This window comes from Stegodyphus dumicola, chromosome 7 (assembly GCF_044657685.1).
Source record: "Stegodyphus dumicola isolate Sdum_Otavi_A_Nest chromosome 7, ASM4465768v1".
In the NCBI taxonomy this organism is placed as follows: Eukaryota; Metazoa; Arthropoda; class Arachnida; order Araneae; family Eresidae; genus Stegodyphus; species Stegodyphus dumicola.
In genome coordinates, this window is record NC_140774.1 from 77,015,910 (window position 1) to 77,036,167 (window position 20,258).

The following is a 20,258-nucleotide window of genomic DNA, read 5'->3' on the forward strand; positions in this document are numbered from 1 at the left end:
GTTGTTTAAGTCATTTATACTGTTGTTCAAATAACATTTCTACTGTTGTTTAAATAACATTTCTACTGTTGTTTAAATAACATTTCTACTGTCGTTTAAGTCATATTTATACTGTTGTTTAAATAATATTTATACTGTTGTTTAAACAATATTTATACTGTTATATTAAAATGAATTATATCTTTCAGAAAATTCAACGATGTGACCAACTGTTGATGAAGAACTTCTCGCCTGTCGGTCTTAATATCAATCTGCCTTGGATAACTAAATTTTTGGAAGTTTTTAACATTGGAGGTTATAAACATTTTGCTCACGTCCTTCGAGACTTCGAAGACATTTTCAAGTACGTTTTGAGAAACCCATTTGTTACCTAATTTAATTTACATAACTGAAATAATTGGCTAGTCTCCAACTCGTGTTTTTAGATGGTTTTCTAAAAAGATTACTTTTCAAATAATAAGTTTAATTGTATCTGAATAATTTGATTTTGTTAAGTTTCGGAAAAATATGAAGAGTGTTTACTTTGACTTATTTATTAATTAGATGCAGCGAACAGAAAAGTAAATATTCACAGTTCCTATTCAGTTTACATATTACATGTATATCCAGGTAAACACAATTCATTATGAAAAAAATCAGTGCTGATTTTTGGTAGATTTCCATGTTCAAACTGCAAAGGTACAAGTTTATGACAGCTTTCAAATATTAAACTAGTGTGTGAAGGATATCACTGGAAACTTGTTCACTGTTTTAAAATTCATTTGATTTGGTTGTAAAATATTAGTCCTAAACAACAACAAAACCGTAAAAATGTTTTGGATAAAACTTTAACAGTTCACTCAGCATTTACTTAATTTCATGAATTTTTATTAAATACGTTAAATTCCTTTTCTTTATCACTGTCTTTGGTTACACAGTTTTAAATTAATCTGCAAAATAAATGTGTTGTCATTGCTTTGACATGCCGAGTCAGCTAAAATCGAAACAGAAAATATTCTTTATAATCTGTTTTCCCAAGTATCAGCACAAAAATGTATTTTAAGTTTATCCTGTCTAAAACGTTGAATTATAAATTTATTGGACTTTTTTTTATGATTCTTAGACGTGAAGTAGAAGAAAGATTGCGTTCTAAAGATGCTCTCACAAGAGATGATTTCATCGGCTGCTACTTGCAAGAAATGGAGAATAGGAATAATGATTCGAAACCACACACGTTTACAAGTAAGTAACAATAACTGTCATAATTATTTTTGTTTTACTTTAAATTCGCTATTATCCAATTAACCAATTACCATTATGTACATTATGATAAGTTGATATATATCAACACATATCCGTATGTATAAAAAAGATAAATGATGCCTGGAATCATTTATCTGGAATAAAAATAATTCTTCGTATGTTTCTCGAAATTTTGCATTAACAAATATTATTATTTTCATACTTAATTTGTACATGCAAATAACCTATTTATCTTAGTATTATTTCCATTAAGTCTTACTAATGACTAACTTTTCCTACATTTCAACATTTATATGAGCAATAGCAATAAGCTTTTTATTAATTAGGTTAAATAATTTTGTTTCCATTTACTATTCAATAATGCCTGAAATTTTTCATTGGATGCACTAGTTTTTGAAAATTCGTAGAAGACAGAAACACTGACATACGTTCTTTTTTATTAACTGAAAACATTCTCTCTTTTATTCTCTCCCCCCTTATGTGTGTATGTGCGCGCGTTTTGGATTGTTGTGTGTTGTGTTATACTTGAAAAGTTAGATAAAAAAAGAGAGATCGGAGCAAGACAAGCGGTAAGTAAATAAATAGTTGCATTTCGGAAAAACTTACTACTTAGTTTTGCAAATTGATTGAGCTTTTCTCCTCATGCGCAGAAGCATCACGGGGATCGATTTAACATCGGTACATAGTATTTTTTTTCTGTGACAAATGTCTAATTAAGTTATAATATTTTTAAAATATGAGTCTATATAAGGTTTCCTGATGTTGCCACAGCTTTGACTACTTTTATCTAGAACAATATTTAAATAGTAATACAGCATAATTTTAAATGTTTCAAATGTAAACTGTATCGATGCTTTTTACAGTAACTCATTGTCTGAGACTTCATCATTTCAATCAAAATAAAACATCTGTGTTATTTTTCAGTCGAAAACCTCCTTGGCAACTTGGTAATTCTTTTCATTGCCGGTAATGAATCAACTTATGCCGGAGTTATTTGGCTATTATTGTTAATGACGACGTATGAAGACGTACAAGAAAAAGTGCACCAAGAAATAGATGCCGTGATAGGAAAAGATGGCACCGTTTGTTTTGATGACAAGATAAAAACGCCGTATACCCTGGCAACAATCATGGAGATGGCTCGATTTATATCTATTAATCCGATTTATCCACCTAGATAGTAAGTAATAAGTTTTAACTGATTTGTAATTTTACAGAACACATAAAAATATCCAATAAAATTTCAAATTTTTTAATATTTTGTACTAAAAAATTGCACCGAACTGCACTTTATTTACGTTGAACCGAATGATTAATATATGAAATTGCACCGAACTGCACTTTATTTACATTGCACCGAATGATTAATACATAAACATGATTCAAAATATATTATATTTAGGCTAACTTTAAGGCTTAGATCAATGGTTTTCAACTGATCCGAATTCAAAACTACTGTGCGAATGAAAATAGTACATTAGCACACACTTAATCAGATATATTAGACTATTTATCAGCCATGCTTATTAGACATATTTAATGAGACATATTTCATGGTGTGTGGCATCTTTATTTTGGGCGTATTCATAATCAACGCAATCCTCATACCACGTACTTTAATTTTAAAAGTAATGCCATTCAACACTAGAATTGGTGTGCTTAAATGTTCTTTCGAAACATATAATTGTATCAAGAAGTATAACTAGTCCCCTCTTGAAAGGAAGTGAAACTCTTGAAAGACTGCACTGTGAAATGAAAGCATGGCCTCATCTTTTTTATGGATTTGTACAGAATGTCATTAGTTATAGTAGTCTTTATATATGGACTCGAACAGCATGACAAGATCTTACATCTTAAGGTGCAAAACTCAGTTGCTTGAATTATACTTTTAGCCCATGTTTTGAAACACATGATACAGGTTCTTTAAAAAATTAAAAAACAATATATTCAAAGCATTGCTTTTATAACACTGTTTACATTAATTTTTCCATGCAATAATAATGTGGTTGAAAGAAGAAGATTACTAAATGCAAAGAAAACATTGCGTTAGCTTTCACTATAAAGTAGATCTATACCATTCGATTCTCTATCACAGCTAAATGACTTCATATCACTTTTTGTAGCATTTTTCTAATATAAATTATACAAATAAGAAATCTGATATCCTAATTTCAAACATGCTTTAGAATTTTTTATACAGTTATATAATTATCATTATTAATGTAGGCAATAATTTCCGTCGTACTTTGTAAACACGTCAATTTATACCGATATGGAATATTCAGCGCTTTCCTGGGGCAATATGACGAAACCTTCATCGATTCGAATTTGCAATTATTCGAAATTTATTCTTTCTCCTCTTAGTTTCGGTTCATCAAAGATCATCTGATCTATATGTAATCTCTCACTTTTTGCAAGATTTTACAAACTCTAAACGGCGTAGCCATTTGCAAAGGATTGCTAGCCATGGCCACGCATTTTTCTTCCAAACAAAGGATAAAATTCTTGTGAAGAATAACGAGTCTATTACATACATTTATTTACTTATCTGTTTGAGTTTGCGTGTATTAACTACTGATGAGCTGCCCACGAATGCATGTAGAGTAATTTACTTTATAAACTTGCTTTCTGAAAACACTTACGATAAATAAATCTGAAATCGAAATCCATCTTAACATTATCTTAAAGCCTTGACAGATGTTGATACCAAGTGGTTGTAACCTTAATTATTCCCAGACACCTACAACCGAAATGCTTGGTTTTCAGTGAAAGATAAAAATGTAAGTTTTAAGGTGATTTATCCTTCTGATTTATTCACTGATCACCGAATTCTGATAAATTATATGATTAGTGGGAAAATCATATAATTTATATAATATATATAAAATATATATATTATATAAATTATATGATAATATATAAATATTATATAATAATATATAAAAAGTTTATTATCGATAAAGGGAAATATAAAAAGCTCAGAAATTTACTAATGTTTTTATAAAATTTTATATAACACATTTAGATCAAATAGCAGGCATGCCTAAAAAAGATATTTTTATTAAACCATAACCCGTGAGCTGGCACCCAAAGAATCGGGGCTTTTGCCCGTTATTAGGAATCATCCGACAAATGAAAGCGTATTAATCTCTGATTTTAAGGATCTGGTGTCTTTGACCGAGGTTTGACTGCATATTGAAAAGAACGTACTTTTAAATAAAAGGAATTGGGAGAAAAAAAATGCTGTTAAAACAATTAATAAATTGAATTCATTGAATTAAATTAATTACATTTGTTTAATGAAACTGATTATTAATTAAAAACAAATTAACTTCTGAATTATTTTAACATGCTATTAATAATTCGAGAAGTTATAAATGTTACAGATGGATATTTACAATTTACTAAATTTGGTCACTGAAAAAGCACGGATTACTAGATTAAGTTCTTCCAAAGAACTTGAAATCTGCTCCTATCTAGCTGTCTGTCTCTGCGGCCAGAGTCATTAACGGATTTCGTTTAATCACAAAGTAAATCTTTTCCTTAGAAAATTAAATGTTATAACTAAAGAAGACTGGAGATATATTATTAATATAATAAGAAAGCTGTTTATTTAGGTAATAATTTTATAACCTAATCTTTATGATAACGAAATTAATGTCAACTACTGTCTGATTTTTTATTAACATTTATTAAAAGTCGTTAAATCTTGCATCAATACATTAATTTTACCTTAACGTTATTTGATAAATAGCAATAGTCTTTCACTTACATTTTTACTTGCCAGCTGCTTCAGATCGTTCGCGTAAACTAAGAATTAATCAAAAATCATTGCAGTGGACATTAAATAACATGCAGCCTTTGCTATCATGTAAAATGTGTGCTATATTTTTTACTATTTTAAATAGCTTAAATAAACTTTTGTCGAAAATATAAAACATGATTATAGCAATAAATAAGATTCATCTTATTAGATCATGAATTTCTGTCAAGAGTACCCATGCGTAACTCAGACGCTCACATATAAACCTTGAAATTGCATTATGTCTTTCTTGTTAATGCCCGAAGTCTGAGTCATAACGAATAGAGCAAAAAATCCTATTGCTTCAGCGACCATCGGAATAAATTAAAACTCCATTCTAAGAAGTTCAAAATTCGTAAAGATTGATGAAAACCTGAGCTATTTTTTTAAATTGTTGTAGTTTATACAGATGCAGGTAAAACAGAATAAAGCTGAGCTAACAGCAAATGAAAAAGTAAATTACATTACGCGCAAAGAATGAGTTTCTATTCGAGTTACCAGCAGCATTAAAGTCAGATCTACGCAATTTCAATAAAGTTCTTATAATAAAGCACTTTCAAAATTCCTCATTCTTATTAATAGCACATTTTTATGAGTGATGACTTTTTAGCAGAACTCAGCTACATCTTTACATCGACATCAAATAAGAAGCTAAATTAGATGAACATTAGCTTGCAAGTGGAAATTGAGTTAACATGTTTCGAGAAACGTTATTTTCATAAAAAGGTGGTAATTCAAGAATGTTGCAAATGATGTTCTATAAACGAAATATATAAAATTCAAAATACTTAATAAACATTTCAAATAGCCAAGAAGATTGTAAATAAATTTTGTGTACGAAAATGCAACACTATATTATTAGTGTTTCAAGTAAGTAAGTAAATAAATGAAACTGAAATTTTATTAGAAAACATTCCGAGTATGAGAGAGCTCGAGATAACTTCCACATTATGATGTTCTATAATCTATCATAATGACGTCTTAAACTCTGAATCCGTTGCAGACGTATTTTACATTTTTTCTCTTTTTTGTAGCATAACTAAACCCGCTGCTCATCCTAAATTTTTCTCAATTTTTAATAATAGTAAATTATTGTTTTTAAAGAAAGTTGCAAACTTACTCTTTCACAAAAATTGAAAGAGTATTGTTTATAATTAGCAGCACATTTTCTAGTACTCATTTTATACCTTGAAGCCTAACAAAATCTAGATTTATGACAAATCCTAATGAAAACAAAATTGAAGCATCCGCACGAAAGTTTAAAACGTACGACACAGTTTTAGCACGTCAAATTTGTGAGTTGATTTCCTTCTCAAATCCCAGGTTGTTAATTTCTATTTGATAACATAACTCTGAAGTAATTTTTATCAATTCATCAAGTACATTCGCAGTTAAAATTTAAATAAATGATTGTTACCACTCGTTAAAAACAGAATAAACATTAATGAATTTTGCCTTCGTTCAAAGTAAAATGAAAAGAAGTTCATTTTTTATTCTGTTTAGTCATTTTTATCATTTGTACTTATATGCAAAATTGTAAAGAATTGTTAAAGTTTTGTTGGGAAATCAAAGCAAAAACGAAATGAAACTATGCGAAACAGATTCACAGGAGAAAGATCACAATGTTGAAAAGGCATTGAACGTTTTGTTTTCAGAAAACAGGAGTCTATTAATGCGGCAGAAAATTGAAGAATTAACCGTAGAAAGAGCGAAAGATAAGTTTGTAACAACTTATAGCTGGTGGAAGAAAACATTGTTGATTCACCTGTTATTTGGTTGTCAAATGAATGGCCTGAACTCCGTACAAAGTGCTGTACTGAAAATATTTTCAATGCAGACGAAATACAGAACATGTGAAAAGATTGTTTGTGCTAAGAAATGAGTTATTGCCCAAAGACTTGAAAACTGTTTATATTGTTCCGTGCGTACGGTTTCGTAATAAATTGAACGCAGGACGAGCAGGCATCGATTAAAAATTTAAAAAACCATCTGTATTTCTCTTTGCCGTCGCTACGAATTTCTTCAAAGTATCAACTACTTTCGCAACTGCTGAAACCCTGCCATCAATTTGTTGTTCGATTTGTTGTCGGAAGGCAGAAACTATTCCTTCTGTTTGTTCTTTCACAGAAAAAACGCTTTCTTTAATGTGTCTAACTTTTTTTAACAGTGTCAATGCTGTCTTCCATAACTTCAAATTTGTTTTCTATCGTGCATGTGATTTCTCTTTTCATTTTCGCTTGGCCCATATTAACTTCTTCTTTAATAGATTTCATCACTCCTTTAACTGAATCTTGACCAGCTTTCATCTCTACTTTAACAGATTCTTGGCAAGCTTTCATCTCATTTTTAACTGATCGTTGACCAACTGTAATCTCTTCTTTAAAGGATGCTTGACCAGCTTCCATCGTTTCTTGGAATACAGCAAATGCAGTTATCAACTGCTTCAATTTTCCTTCCATCGCTCTAGTTATTGGCATCCAAATCCTAATTCTACTACTATTGGCATCCAAATCTGACACGAAAAAGTGTTGCGTGCTTACGGCTTCGTAATAAACTGAATGCACAAGTCCGATAAAATGTCAATAAATTTTATTCTTATCACAAGAAATAAAACAAAATGCTGAAACTTTTCCTTACAGATATTCGTAAAATATCACACACTAGTTATATTTTAAACTACTAAAACGTTAAACAGAATTCAATCCAAGTGCAGAGAAAGCTAATCCGATCTCACCGCGAATTCGCTACAATCAGCAACTCCATAGAACAATCGATGAAACAACAAATCTTAGTAAACAACTAATAAACAACTGAACTGAGATGTTTTCTTCCGGTTTTTTAATCATGCACGAGAACATTCTGGTATTTTCTCGAGGTTTCTGGAAAACAAAAGAGTACAGTTACGAGATATCTATTTATTAAATGTTAAATGCGCGTGCTCCTGTATTTTTGCTTTTTCAGCGTAACTTTCCCTCAAAACTCGTCGCGCGCTGCATTGCACGGGGAAATAAAACAACTTTAATTACAATTCTACTAAAAATAGCTAAATAAATACATAAACCGTAACAATATAAAGCTTTACATTCATAATATCAACAGAATCTTCCATGATGAAGCCATTAAAAATAATAACTTCAGTTATTCCGACCATTTTAAATACGAAATCATAGATACTGATTTCACATATAGATCTTATACACATCCTACATGATCAGTCAGTAGGTACAGAATTTTTAGCCCATAATTGTATAAATTAGCCTTATTTACTCATTTTTAAACTGAAATTATTCATTGTATCTATATTTGTACCCCTGTTCATTTTTATTCATGTTCCTTTTCCCCATTATATTGTAGGTTTGATCACCGAGGCAAGGGCCTCAGTACCTGTTTTGGACTGTAGTTCGAAATAACGAAACTAATTTCCCTTTAAATTCATCATTTATTTTATTGGAAAAATAACTGCTCAATTAGCAGCCATTCAGAAATCCAAACAAAAACAAAATTTCATCGAACAAGTTAATAACAAGTAGAAAATTTTCGTATAACAGACGATCAGGCGCCAATATCCCGCCCGGCGTTGAAATACTAATTTCAAAACTAATATATATTATTTAAGAATTCAAAGTTAGATACATATATCAATTCGACACAATTAAATGCAATAATATATCCATATAAACAAATAATAAACAAATTACTACATTTTACAATAAAATAGATATGCAATATTTATACAAGTAATTATAATATAAATTCACTACATCAGTCGTTCATAGGTAGAATACATATGTTCGATATTCCACGTTTTATCAGTCCTTGAGACGTTTTGATAACAACAACACGGATTTTACCATCGTTTCCAGGGATGGTGTCATAGATACGGCCTACTATCCACGTACATAGAGGTAGTTTATCCTCTTTAACTAATACCAAGAGTAACTATTTTTATATTGTCCTTTTGAAATAGCCATTTACTTCTCTGTTGAAGATTGTTTAGATAATCTCTGGAACATTACTTCCATATCATTTGGTTAATTTTGACAATTTTCTGCCAGTGGGAAAGTCTATTGTCGGGAATTTCTGTTATACAAGGTTCAGGCAGAGCATTAAGAGGTCTTCCGATTAAAGGTCTTCCGATCCAGGGGTCAAAGTTTCGAAGTCCTTGGGATCTGAAGATAAAGGTAATAAAGGTCTACTATTTATCATACCTTCAATTTGATTTATAACAGTCAAAAATTCTTCGAGAGTCACTTTTGCATTTCCGGTAGTTCGTTTTAGATGATGTTTAAATTCACCCCGGCCTCATAAATACCACCGAAGTTGGGAGAACGCGGTGGATTGAATTTTCAAACGATTGATTTAGAAGCTAAATATGACGAGAGACTAGGGGAACTTTTGACGAAGTTTAACAGCCTTTTCATATTGAAGTTGGCTCCGACAAAGTTGGTAGCATTATCCGAATATACAGTTGAGCAAAGGCCGCGTCGCGCGAAAAATCTTTGTAAAAGGGTCCGCATAAATCAATTTCAGTTACGGAAAAAGGGGGATTCACCGAAACTCTTTTTTTCGGCAATGATGCCATAAAGTGTTGGGCTATTTTAGGTTTATTTTTAAAACAGATAATGCAGTTATGTACTATTTTACGAGCATAGTTTCAGCCGTTTAGGGGCCAAAATTCCTGTCGAAAACAATGCAGCAAAGTTTGAGCACTAACATGTAAATTTTTTAAATGGAAGCGTTGCGTAATTAAAGTAGTTAAGTTATGATCCCTAGGAAGCAGAACAGGATGCTTTTGAAAGATGATTTATTTAGTTTGCTACCAACCCTAAGTATTCCATTTTCGTCGACGAAAGGATTTAAATTACTTAAGTGACTATCCTTTATGTTTTTACCATATGCAAGGGCTCGAATTTCTCTTTTGAATACTATTAGCTGTAATAGCCTTACCATGGCTAGCTTGGCATACGTAAACTCATCTCTAGTAATAAGACCTGATGACCTCTTACCTTGTCGACAGTTGGAAATAAACCTATAAATAAAACTAAGACTACGAATTAGTGTAACAAAACTATTACTTAAAGAAAGAAAATAGTTAATGAAGTCAATACGAAGAGAAATTTCTGGAGATTTTTTCAGTTTGCATTCGTAAAGTTCATAGTCCTTAACATACAAACTGGCCTTTTCTATAACATTCATGGCCCACCAGCGGCCGAGCGGTAAAGTCCGCTGAGCACTGGTAGTTCGGTCCGAGGTTCGAATCCCGCGAACGGGCTGGTTGCATGCGTGTTTTCGTGGTTTTCCCCATGTGTAACGTGTATACGAGCCAGTTTCCCTTAGAAAGTCCTTCACGAAGGCATCCCTCCCCTTAGGTAGATAGCCCTCGAGGTTTTGCCGTATTTAAATAACCTAACCTAACCTAACCTATAACATTCATGTCAAGATTAGAAGGTCCATTGAACCATAATTCTGAAGATAAAAATTCGCTAGGCTCGACTCCACGTGAAACCAAGTCAGCAGGATTCTCTTTAGAACGGATATATTTCCACTCGAAGTTCTCTGATAACGACTGAATTTTCGCAACACAATTCCCAACAAAGGTTTTGAGTTGATGTGGAGAACCGTTTATCCATGATAATGCGATTGTCGAATCCGAATATAATGTTACCCTTTCAATGTCTAAATTTAGCGAAGTCAGAACTCTTTTAACAAGCTCAGCAAATAGAAGACAAGCTGAGAGTTCTAAACGTGGTAAAGATAGAGTCCTCAAAGGGGCTACTCGAGATCTGCTTGCCACTAACTCTAAACAAGGGTTATTTTGAATGGCATTTAGGTAGACCACTGCTCCATACGCAGATGTTGAAGCATCGGAGAAACCTACGATAACATTTTTATCGGTTGTAGAACGCAGAGCATATCTTCCTGTCTTAAGATTTTCCAATTCCTTTAGGAATATTTTTGCTTTACAAATGACTGGCCCGATAAAATCAATAGAATCATACAACCGAGCAATGACTGAAAGGACATTTCTTTTCGTAAAAGATGATTTGCCTTGGAAAACAACTTTAAAAGTAAAGATGTCGGATTCCGGTTGCCAAATTATGACAAGAATTTTCGTAAATTCAGTGGAATCAAAGTGAAACTCTTCCTTTGATTTTAAAATGTCTACTACACGCTGAGTTCCATTTATGTAAAGACATACCACAGCTTTCGAATATCTTTATTAGTTGATTCTTTGATTCAATAGCAAACTCAATATCAGAGGCTCCTGTAACTATGTCGTCCAAACAGACGTCAGAAAGAATCACTTCGGAAGCTAAAGAGTGTTTCTGCTGTTCATCCAAAGCTAACTGTTTTAGGGTTCTTATAGCTATAAATGGAGCACATTTAGTCCCATACGTAACAGTGTCCAATCTGAACATACTAGGTGAGTCGTCTTCATGCTCTTTCCATAAGATCCGTAGAAGATTCCTTTGCGATGAATCGATTAAAATCTGTCTAAACACTTGTTTAATGTCTGCAACCAGTGCTATTTTATGCTTACGAAATTAAACAACTAAATCAAAAATATCTTCTTTAACCTCTCCTGAGAGTAAAATGTCGTTCAGACTCAATCCTGAAGTAGTAGGAGCTGATTCATTAAACACAATGCGCAATTTCGTAGATGATTTTTCAGGCTTGTAAATTTCATGGTGAGGAAAGGTAGAAAGTAACGGGTGGAGGATTTTTTTCTTCAATCCTTTCCATATGATTTACGCTTTCTTAATCATTGATAAAACCTGTATAAAGCCTTTTTAGGTCTGGTTTTTTTATTTAACCTTTTAGTCGTCTGATCAAGATTTTAATCGTCTGATTGATGAAGTGCTTCTTCTCGAATAGGTATCTGTACTAAGAAACGCCCACTCTCATTTCTCATATGTGTCTTCTGATAATGCAATTCGCAAAACTCCTCTTCTTCGTTTCTAAGGGGTTCGCTGGCTATTTCTTCGATTTTCCAAAATTTATGTACACATTCCTCTAAACTTTCCGACTGGGAGATTAGCTCACAATATTGATGTGAATTTTCAGTTTCAACAAACCCACTAACAATAAATCCGAAGATTGAATCTTGAAAAAAGAAAATACTAGATAATCGTATCTTTCGCTCCTACACTAATTCGTAAAAACGTTCTGCACCCAATATGAGGTCGATCCTTCCAGGGTTGTCAAAATCTGGATCCGCTAAGTATATATGCTCAGGTATTTTCAGATTTTCTACATTTATTCTGGTAGCAGGTACAAAGTCTGTTATTTTAGGAACAACCCAAAAATCAGCGTACGTTGAAAAAGAAGAATTTTCATTGGTAACAAGTGCCCTAGTTTTAAATTTAGCATTTGTCACATTTCCACTTAAGCCACTAACAGGCATCGTAATTGGTTCCCTTCTCAACTGCAAATTATTTGCTAATTCGGAAGTTATAAAGTTCGCTTTGTAAGGATCCTAAGTTTTACTAACGTTTATTTTATTTTAAATCTTTACTATCACTTCTTATTTTCTACTTCCGGCCAGAATTAAAAGCGTTAAAGTATTTATGCAAAGTTTGTCTGGCGAACACCAAGTATTTAAGTTGTGGCTTTTTGCCAAGCGAGAGAGAGGAAGCAGTTAGTCGAAGCAGGCCGCTTACCTTAGAAGTTTTACTCAGCTGCTGGTTGCCTTCCAGGCCAGAGGTTTAATCCTCTCGATAACTTTAAACGTATTGTAGTGTTCACAGTTCTCTGTACTACATACGGCTTCCTGTTAATATAAGGCCAATCTTCCACGTTTATTATTTTAAAGTTAAATTAGAGTTTAGTTTTATTTTTATATTTTTACGTTTAGACCACAAGTAGTGGGTCTTTGTATTCCGAAGTACGGAAATTATTGTAAATAGAGAAAAATAAAGGGTTTTGTATACCCTTCATGTGTATCCTGTCTACTTCCCACAGTTATTGAACATAGCTTTAGTAAGCTCTCTGTTCCGAGTCAGGTCCTTGCATGTTCCCGAAGAAAGTAAGACGGAACATTGAACCTGATAGTGGCGCCCAACAAAGAAGAATAACCATGGCCGAGTTTAAAGAAGAACCTGTGCTGCCTGCAGAAGCGGCTCAGAATCCAGAAATGCCAGCTGCCGCCCTGGAAGGATTTGGTTACATCGTCCAGCCCATGCGCGCTTCGATGAAACCAGAAGCAACATTTAATGGAAACTCACCGGTAACCAGTTTTTTGGAAAAATTGGATGACCACTTCATGCTCAACCCCGTGCACGAATTTCAAAAAGTTACCTTAGCTACCAGCGCTTTGAGGGGCCAAGCCCTTAACTGGTTCAAGTGTATAGGCAGAAGGCTCTTGGGTCAAGCAGGAAGTCCCACCTATACTTACGAGAATTTCAAGACTGCCCTAGTAAAAGCCTTCCCTGTTGTAAGGGATCGTGCGAAATTAGAAACGGAACTTTTTAGTATATATCAGACAAAAATCGAAAATCTCTCAAGCTTTATTTTAAGAAAAATTCACGTCTTCAAACTCTTGTATGAAAATCGTCCGGAACCTGAGATAATTCAAGTGATTTTGCCGAGGTTACTGCCCCAAGTGCAAGACTTTATTGAATTAAGAAATCCGACTACACTGGAAAAGTTATTTGAGCTAGCAATCCAGTTTGAAAGTAGAAGAACGGCGGACATTGAAAGAAGACGCCAATATCAACAGCGAAACCAATTTGGTGCGCCAAGACTACAGCAAACTCAAGCACACGGCTACGGAAGCAAAGCGAATCAGAGGGCAAGGAAACCCGAGCATTCAAAAACAGCCGGCGAACGTCGACAGTTCAATAGCAATCCAGGAAAAAAGTCTCAAGGCCAGTGGAAAAAGAAGGAAAGCACGGAAATGAAAAATAATTTAAACTAAAACGGATTTCTGCAGACGGGAGGGTGCGGAAATCCGAAGGCCAAGAAAACCCCTCTTCCTTCAAGTTAAATACAGTGATGGTGAAAAATTTGACTCTTCCAAAGATTGAAGTATTGGTGAATAACATCCCAGCCACCGCACTCCTGGATACAGACGCGCAGTGTTCCTGCGTGGCAGAAGATTTTTTAGGAAGTATTTCAGTAAATACCGCATATATACTAATTCGGATAATACGACAGTGTTAGCTGCGCAGGGAGAAAGATGCAAGTGCATAGGTAAGTTACCGTTATACATTCGTATCAAGGACGAGCAAGTAAAGATTGTGTTTTTTACCGTAAAGAATTTGCAAGCACATGTCATTTTAGGGATAGATTTTCTTTCAGAGGCATTCGCAACGCTGGATTAAAACGAAGCGTCCCTTAAGCTGACGATGAAAGCAGTTCGAGAAGAAAAAACAGAACCACCGACATTAAACCTCGACCACCTGCCTAGGGTAGAGCAACAAAAAATTCGACAAGTGGTAAGTGAATTTTCTTCGTTATTTAGTGATATTCCCCCATTTACTCAAGTTACTAACCATAGTATCGACACCGGAGATTCACTGCCAGTTCGCCACAAACCATACCGATATGATAAGAATAAAGAAAAAATTATAGAGTGGCAGATTCGAGATATGTTACGTAAAAAGATGATAACGCCCATCTCAAGTAGTTATGCTAGGCCGGTTGTGTTATGTAAGAAAAATAATGACTATCCGGTAACACATCCGAAAAGGTGGCGTTTTGCAATTGACTATCGTAAATTGAACTCCATTACTAAATATCCGGTATATCCGTTACCTATTATTGAAGAAATTCTAAGCAACATAACTTCTACCAAATATATGACTACTTCAGACTTAACGACTGGTTATTTTCAAATAGGTGTTAGACCGGAGGACATGCCTAAGACTGCTTTTATAACCAAGTCTGGCACTTATGCATTCCTGCGTATGCCGTTTGGCCTTTCAGGGGCACCGGCAACATTTCAGCGATGTATGGACATTGTGCTAAGGTCTGTTCTAGGAAAGACCACATTTATCTATTTAGACGATATCATTATTACTAGTGATAATCTGGACCAACATGTACAGGATTTAAGACAGGTGTTTTCATTATTAAATGAGGCCGGTCTAAAAGTTAATGTCGAAAAGTGCAAATTTGTAGCCCTGAATTAAAATACTTAGGTTACAAAATATCTCAGAAAGGAATCGAGACAGACGAATCAAAAATAATCGCTGTGCAAAAGTATCCGCCGCCAAATACGGCGAAGAAGCTCTCTTCTTTTCGAGGACTTTATACATATTATAGTTCCTTTATAAAAGATTTTGCAGCTATTGCTGAACCATTGTTAAAATTAAAAAGGAAAAAGGCAACATTCTCGTGGACGGCCGAAGCCAATAGTGCTTTCGAAAAATTAAATCAAGCATTAACGCAAGCCCCTGTTTTGAAATTTCCTGAAAATGATGAGAATTTAGAAATTTCAGCGGATGCTTCGGATTATGCGGTAGGAGCGGTACTTTCGCAAAATCAGCAGCCCGTGGTATTTTTTAGTCGAACTTTAACTCAAACACAAAGAAATTATTCCGCGACTAAGAGAGAGGCACTTGCACTTCTGTTAGCAGTTCCGAGTCTATTTTGGAAGGGCGCCAATAACAGTGTATTCTGATCATGCGGCGGTAACTAGATTGTACTCAGGGAAAAACTTACCCCCAAGGTTAATAAGATGCGCACTCAAGTTACAAGAGTATAATCTGGTAATCAAGCATACCCCCGGAAAGGAAAATATCGTAGCAGATGCCCTATCCAGAATAAAAATAGATGAAGAAGGTAATACTGTAAAGGTGGCAATGCTCACAGCATGCACGATACATTCCCGAGAAACTGTAATAACCGAACTGGGTAAGGATCCTGAATTTAAAAACATTTATGAGTATTTAAAGGATCCTGAAAATTTTAGCCACCAAGATATTGTGGCGATAAGAAATAGGGCGGCCCATTACGAACTAATAGATGGTCTATTATTTTATACAAAAACTACGAAGTCCAACAACGAATTTCGACCTGTTATCCCACCTAGTCTTAGATTAAATATCCTGCGGGAGTTACACGATTCCCCATTAGCTTCTCATGCTGGTATTCGAAAAACCATCCAACGCGTACGCGAGGCAGTTTATTTTCCTGAGCTGCAAAAGTTAACAAGGGCGTATGTCCAGTCCTGCCCCACATGTCAAGCAGTTAATTATATTAATTTCCGCCCGGACGGGTTTCTAAATAGCATTAAATCCGAATTTCCAAATGAAATAATTGGCATCGATTTATTGGGCCCTTTCCCAAAACGTCAGTTAAATAAAAGTCGGTATCTCCTTGTTATGGTTGATCATTTTAGTAAGTGGACCGAAATTGTTCCCTTAAAACGAGCCTCCGCGAAATTACTTACTGATCCTATTTTAATAAATATATTTTAAAATACGGGGCGCCCTTAAAAGTTATATCGGATGATGGTCCTCAATTTGTAAGTAATATATTTGAAGACATGTGCCAAAAACTGGGCATACGTTATTTAAAAATGGTCCCGTATCGGCCGCAATCAAATATAGCGGAACGAGTCAATAGAAATATAGTGAAAATTATCCGTAGTTATGTTAAAAATTTTCATAAAAGCTGGGATAACTATGTCAATGAATTTGCTTTCGCCCTTAGGACCGCAAAACATGATACAATGGGCAAAACTCCTGCTGAGTTATTTTTAGGCAGAAAGATTATAACGCCGTTAGATAAATTATTTTATGTTCAACAAAGAGCCCCAAAATTTAAAATGGGCGATATAGAAAAATTAATTAAAGAAGCAAAAAAGAACACTGAAGTAGCACAGAGAAAACAAAAACTTTATTATGATATGAAACGACGGGGAGTAACTTATAAAGTAGGAGATGAAGTGTTAAAAATTAAGCATTCACTTTCTTCAGCACTAGAAGGTAAAACTGCTAATTTTTATCCACGATTTGAAGGACCATATGTCATAGAAAAAATAACTCAGGCTGTAGTGATGTTAAAAGCCAGGAATGGTGAAACATGCACCGCAAAAGTTGACCAGATAAAACCATTCTATAATCGTAATAAAAAGCCAATATTTAAAGGTCTTTTGTAGGATCCGGCACGGCAGGCAGTGCAGGCACAAGCTTCAGAGGTGGAACAACGACAATCACAAGGGCAAGCCATTAGGAGGCAAGAGCAATTGAAAAGAAAGTTTTCCCGTTGGAAAATTGAAGGTAACAAGAAAAAAGAAGCCGTTCCACCAACCAGAAAAGATAGAGCACGACCACCCCCAGAATGAAGAAGGGAGAAGTACGACGAATGCAAAGAGAGCTAGGAGAAATGACGGCAACTATAACCCGGCTCCAAAACGGAAGATCTGCCCATCGGATAGGAGTCTACGCAGCAAATGCCGACGAATTGATGAAGGAACACCAGCTGCGGAGGCAAAGAAACAAGGAAAATTTGAAGAGCCAGCAACGAGATCCAAGCAGGAACGAGAGAGAGTTGTCCCGGTTCCTCCAAGACCAGCTGCCATCAAACGGCCGAGACCACAGGCAGAGGCTAAAAAAAGGTCTTCAAGGGCGACCAAACTGGAAGGAAAAGAAAGCTCATGGAGGAAAGAACTGAAGGGCGAACCCGCACAAGAAGGAAGATAAACCAAACCGTAGTCTTCGCTATCTTCCCGGACTGGGCAAAAAAAAGGATGTCCGAATATCACAAAGATAAGTAAAACTTTAAGTTACTTTGAAACCTTAAGTTAATTTTTCATTCTTTCTGCAAGTGGCAGAATTCAAGACGTTTTACCTCATGTGAGGTCTACCTTTATCGCCAAAAAGGCGAGAAATGAGTTGTTACCTATTTTGGTATTATGTTTTTCAATTACTCGCGAGTAAAACTAAAATTGATGTATAATAGGAATGTGTAAATACTTGAATATTGTAAAAGCATTGATAATCTTTGAGAAAGGTACCTTAAGAAAATTGTAAAAAAATTTATTATATGAAATTTTATTTAAAAGATTCTGGCAAGAAAGAAGTTTTAGTCTGAAAGACTTTTGAAATGTAGTATTTCAATGTAGAAGAATTGGCACTTGCTTGGAAAAGAATAGAAGTTGACAATGTACTACTAATGTATATTTTAAAATGCGTAAAATTAACGGCATGTTAATATGTCCTTATATACAATGTGAACTGTTATTTTAAACGTTAAGAAATACTGTGATATGTTAAAAGTGAAAGTAATGCCAAAAATTTTAACTTATTCGTGTGACTGTAAAAAGAGCAAATTGTTGTGAATATGTGTTAAAGGTTGAATGAATGTAGTTAGACTCTCTGACGCTACACTTCAGAGTTAGCCACTTTTCAGAATAGTACCTCAGGGTTTAGAGATGAATATAAGGTGTGTTCTGAGGTCTTGTTATGTTGAATTTTAACACGTTAGTGTTTTGATTGCAGGCGGTAGTGTTGAACACTTGTACATAGACACGTTCGTGTTTGGTGTTTTCCTTTACAACACATGTCAGAGAGCACGTGGAGTTAATTAAATAACGTCATGAATGAAATAAGAATGTTAAAAGAAAAATATAAGTATTCATGTTAATTGCCATTTAATTTTGTAACATTTCATTAAACTACTCGTAGTTTTCCTTCCAGATCTCTGGAAGGAACCAGATTTGAACTAGAAACTGCTGTTTAGATGCAGTACAGATGAAAAATCTTGTCCAAGGAGTTGATAATGTAAAAACGACTTTTTTTAATTTCTTGTTTCTAGTGAGAAATGTTTGTAAAAGATTGGCCTCGCGTTAGATTCTAGAGCTAAAAGTTTTCAACAAGGTCCTAGGTCCTTTTAGACCTCAGTTTCAAACTAATTAACTCTGGCGGGAAGTATGTAAGGATCCTAAGTTTTACTAACGTTTATTTTATTTTAAATCTTTACTATCACTTCTTATTTTCTACTTCCAGCCAGAATTAAAAACTTTTAACTTATTTATGCAAATTTGTCTTGCTAACGCCAAGTACTTAAGTTGTGGCTTTTTGCCAAGCAAGAGAGAGGAAGGAGCTATTAGAAACAGGCCGCTTGCCATAGTAGTTTTACACGGTTGCTGGTTGCCTTCAAGGCCAGAGGTTTAATCATCTTGATAATTTTAAACGTATCGTAGTGTTAGCAGTTCTCTGTACTACATACAGCTTTTTCTTAATATACGGCCAATCTTGGAGTTAGGCACTTGTTTATTAATTCAAAGTTAGTTTAGTTAGATTTTTAGTTAATATTTTTTATATTCTTACGTTCAGACCACAAGTGGTTGGTCTCTGTATTCCGGAGTTCCGGAAATCATTGTAAAGAGGGAAAAATAAAGGGTTTCGTATTCCCTTCCTGTGTGTATTGTCTACTTCCCAAATTTATTGAACATAGCTTTAGTAAGCTCTCTGTTCCGAGTCAGGACAGTTAATGTTCCCAAAGCAAGTAAGGAGAAAAACAGAACCTGATAGCTTGACTGCACGAGTCTAACAAGCAACGTCTTTTACTATAGCAGGCATTCTGGGGATTCCACACCCAAACTATGGCAGTTGCTAAGAGAATAGTTTTATGTTTTTACTTATTTCGAGTTGAAAAATTCTGCGATTTCGTAACTTCCTTTAAATCTGTCGGCAATTCCTTCTTTGAAAGTACTGCTGGCTCCTGAGGTTGATTAAGTGATCTTTCCAAAACCTGAGAATTTGGTTCATTGGTACAACAACTGTTTTGATTGCGATGCAAAACCGAATTATGTTTGCCTTTACAAAAACGGCATGTCTATTTAGAAGTACAAGAATTCAATTAGTGCGACATATCTAAACAGTTTAGACATAGTTTATGCTTTTTTACAATATTGAATTTTTCTATAGGTTCCATTTCTAAAAATAACGAACATTTATACAATGAATGAATATTTTTAAAGCACACACTTTGAAGAATCTGATTTCACAACAAAATTCTGATTCTTAATTTGGTTTGGAATAAATCTAATTTTGTTAACAAGTAATCGATTTCATTGCATATTCTTCAGGTTCTGACATCAATTTTCTAAATAATCTAAAAACGATCTACTATCAGGCAGATTTGTAGAGGTTAAAGACATTTCAATTTGACGTCTTGACTCTTTATCTAAACTTTCTTGCATTGAAACGATTAACATTATTTCGGTTAACTTATTAGGTTCTAATTCCATTAATTTTAGTGC

At 34.2% G+C, this 20,258-nt stretch overlaps 1 protein-coding gene across 1 annotated transcript in view; it reads left to right on the plus strand.

Moving 5' to 3' along the window:
* The window catches only part of LOC118193891 (cytochrome P450 2U1-like), a 119,380-nt gene that overhangs the window by 84,369 nt on the left and 14,753 nt on the right, over window positions 1–20,258 (plus strand). The window contains exons 5-7 of the mRNA XM_085820504.1: window positions 189–343; window positions 1,103–1,221; window positions 2,167–2,422. Coding sequence (XP_085676630.1) covers window positions 189–343; window positions 1,103–1,221; window positions 2,167–2,422 — 530 coding nt within the window. The remainder of the gene's footprint in view (window positions 1–188; window positions 344–1,102; window positions 1,222–2,166; window positions 2,423–20,258) is intronic.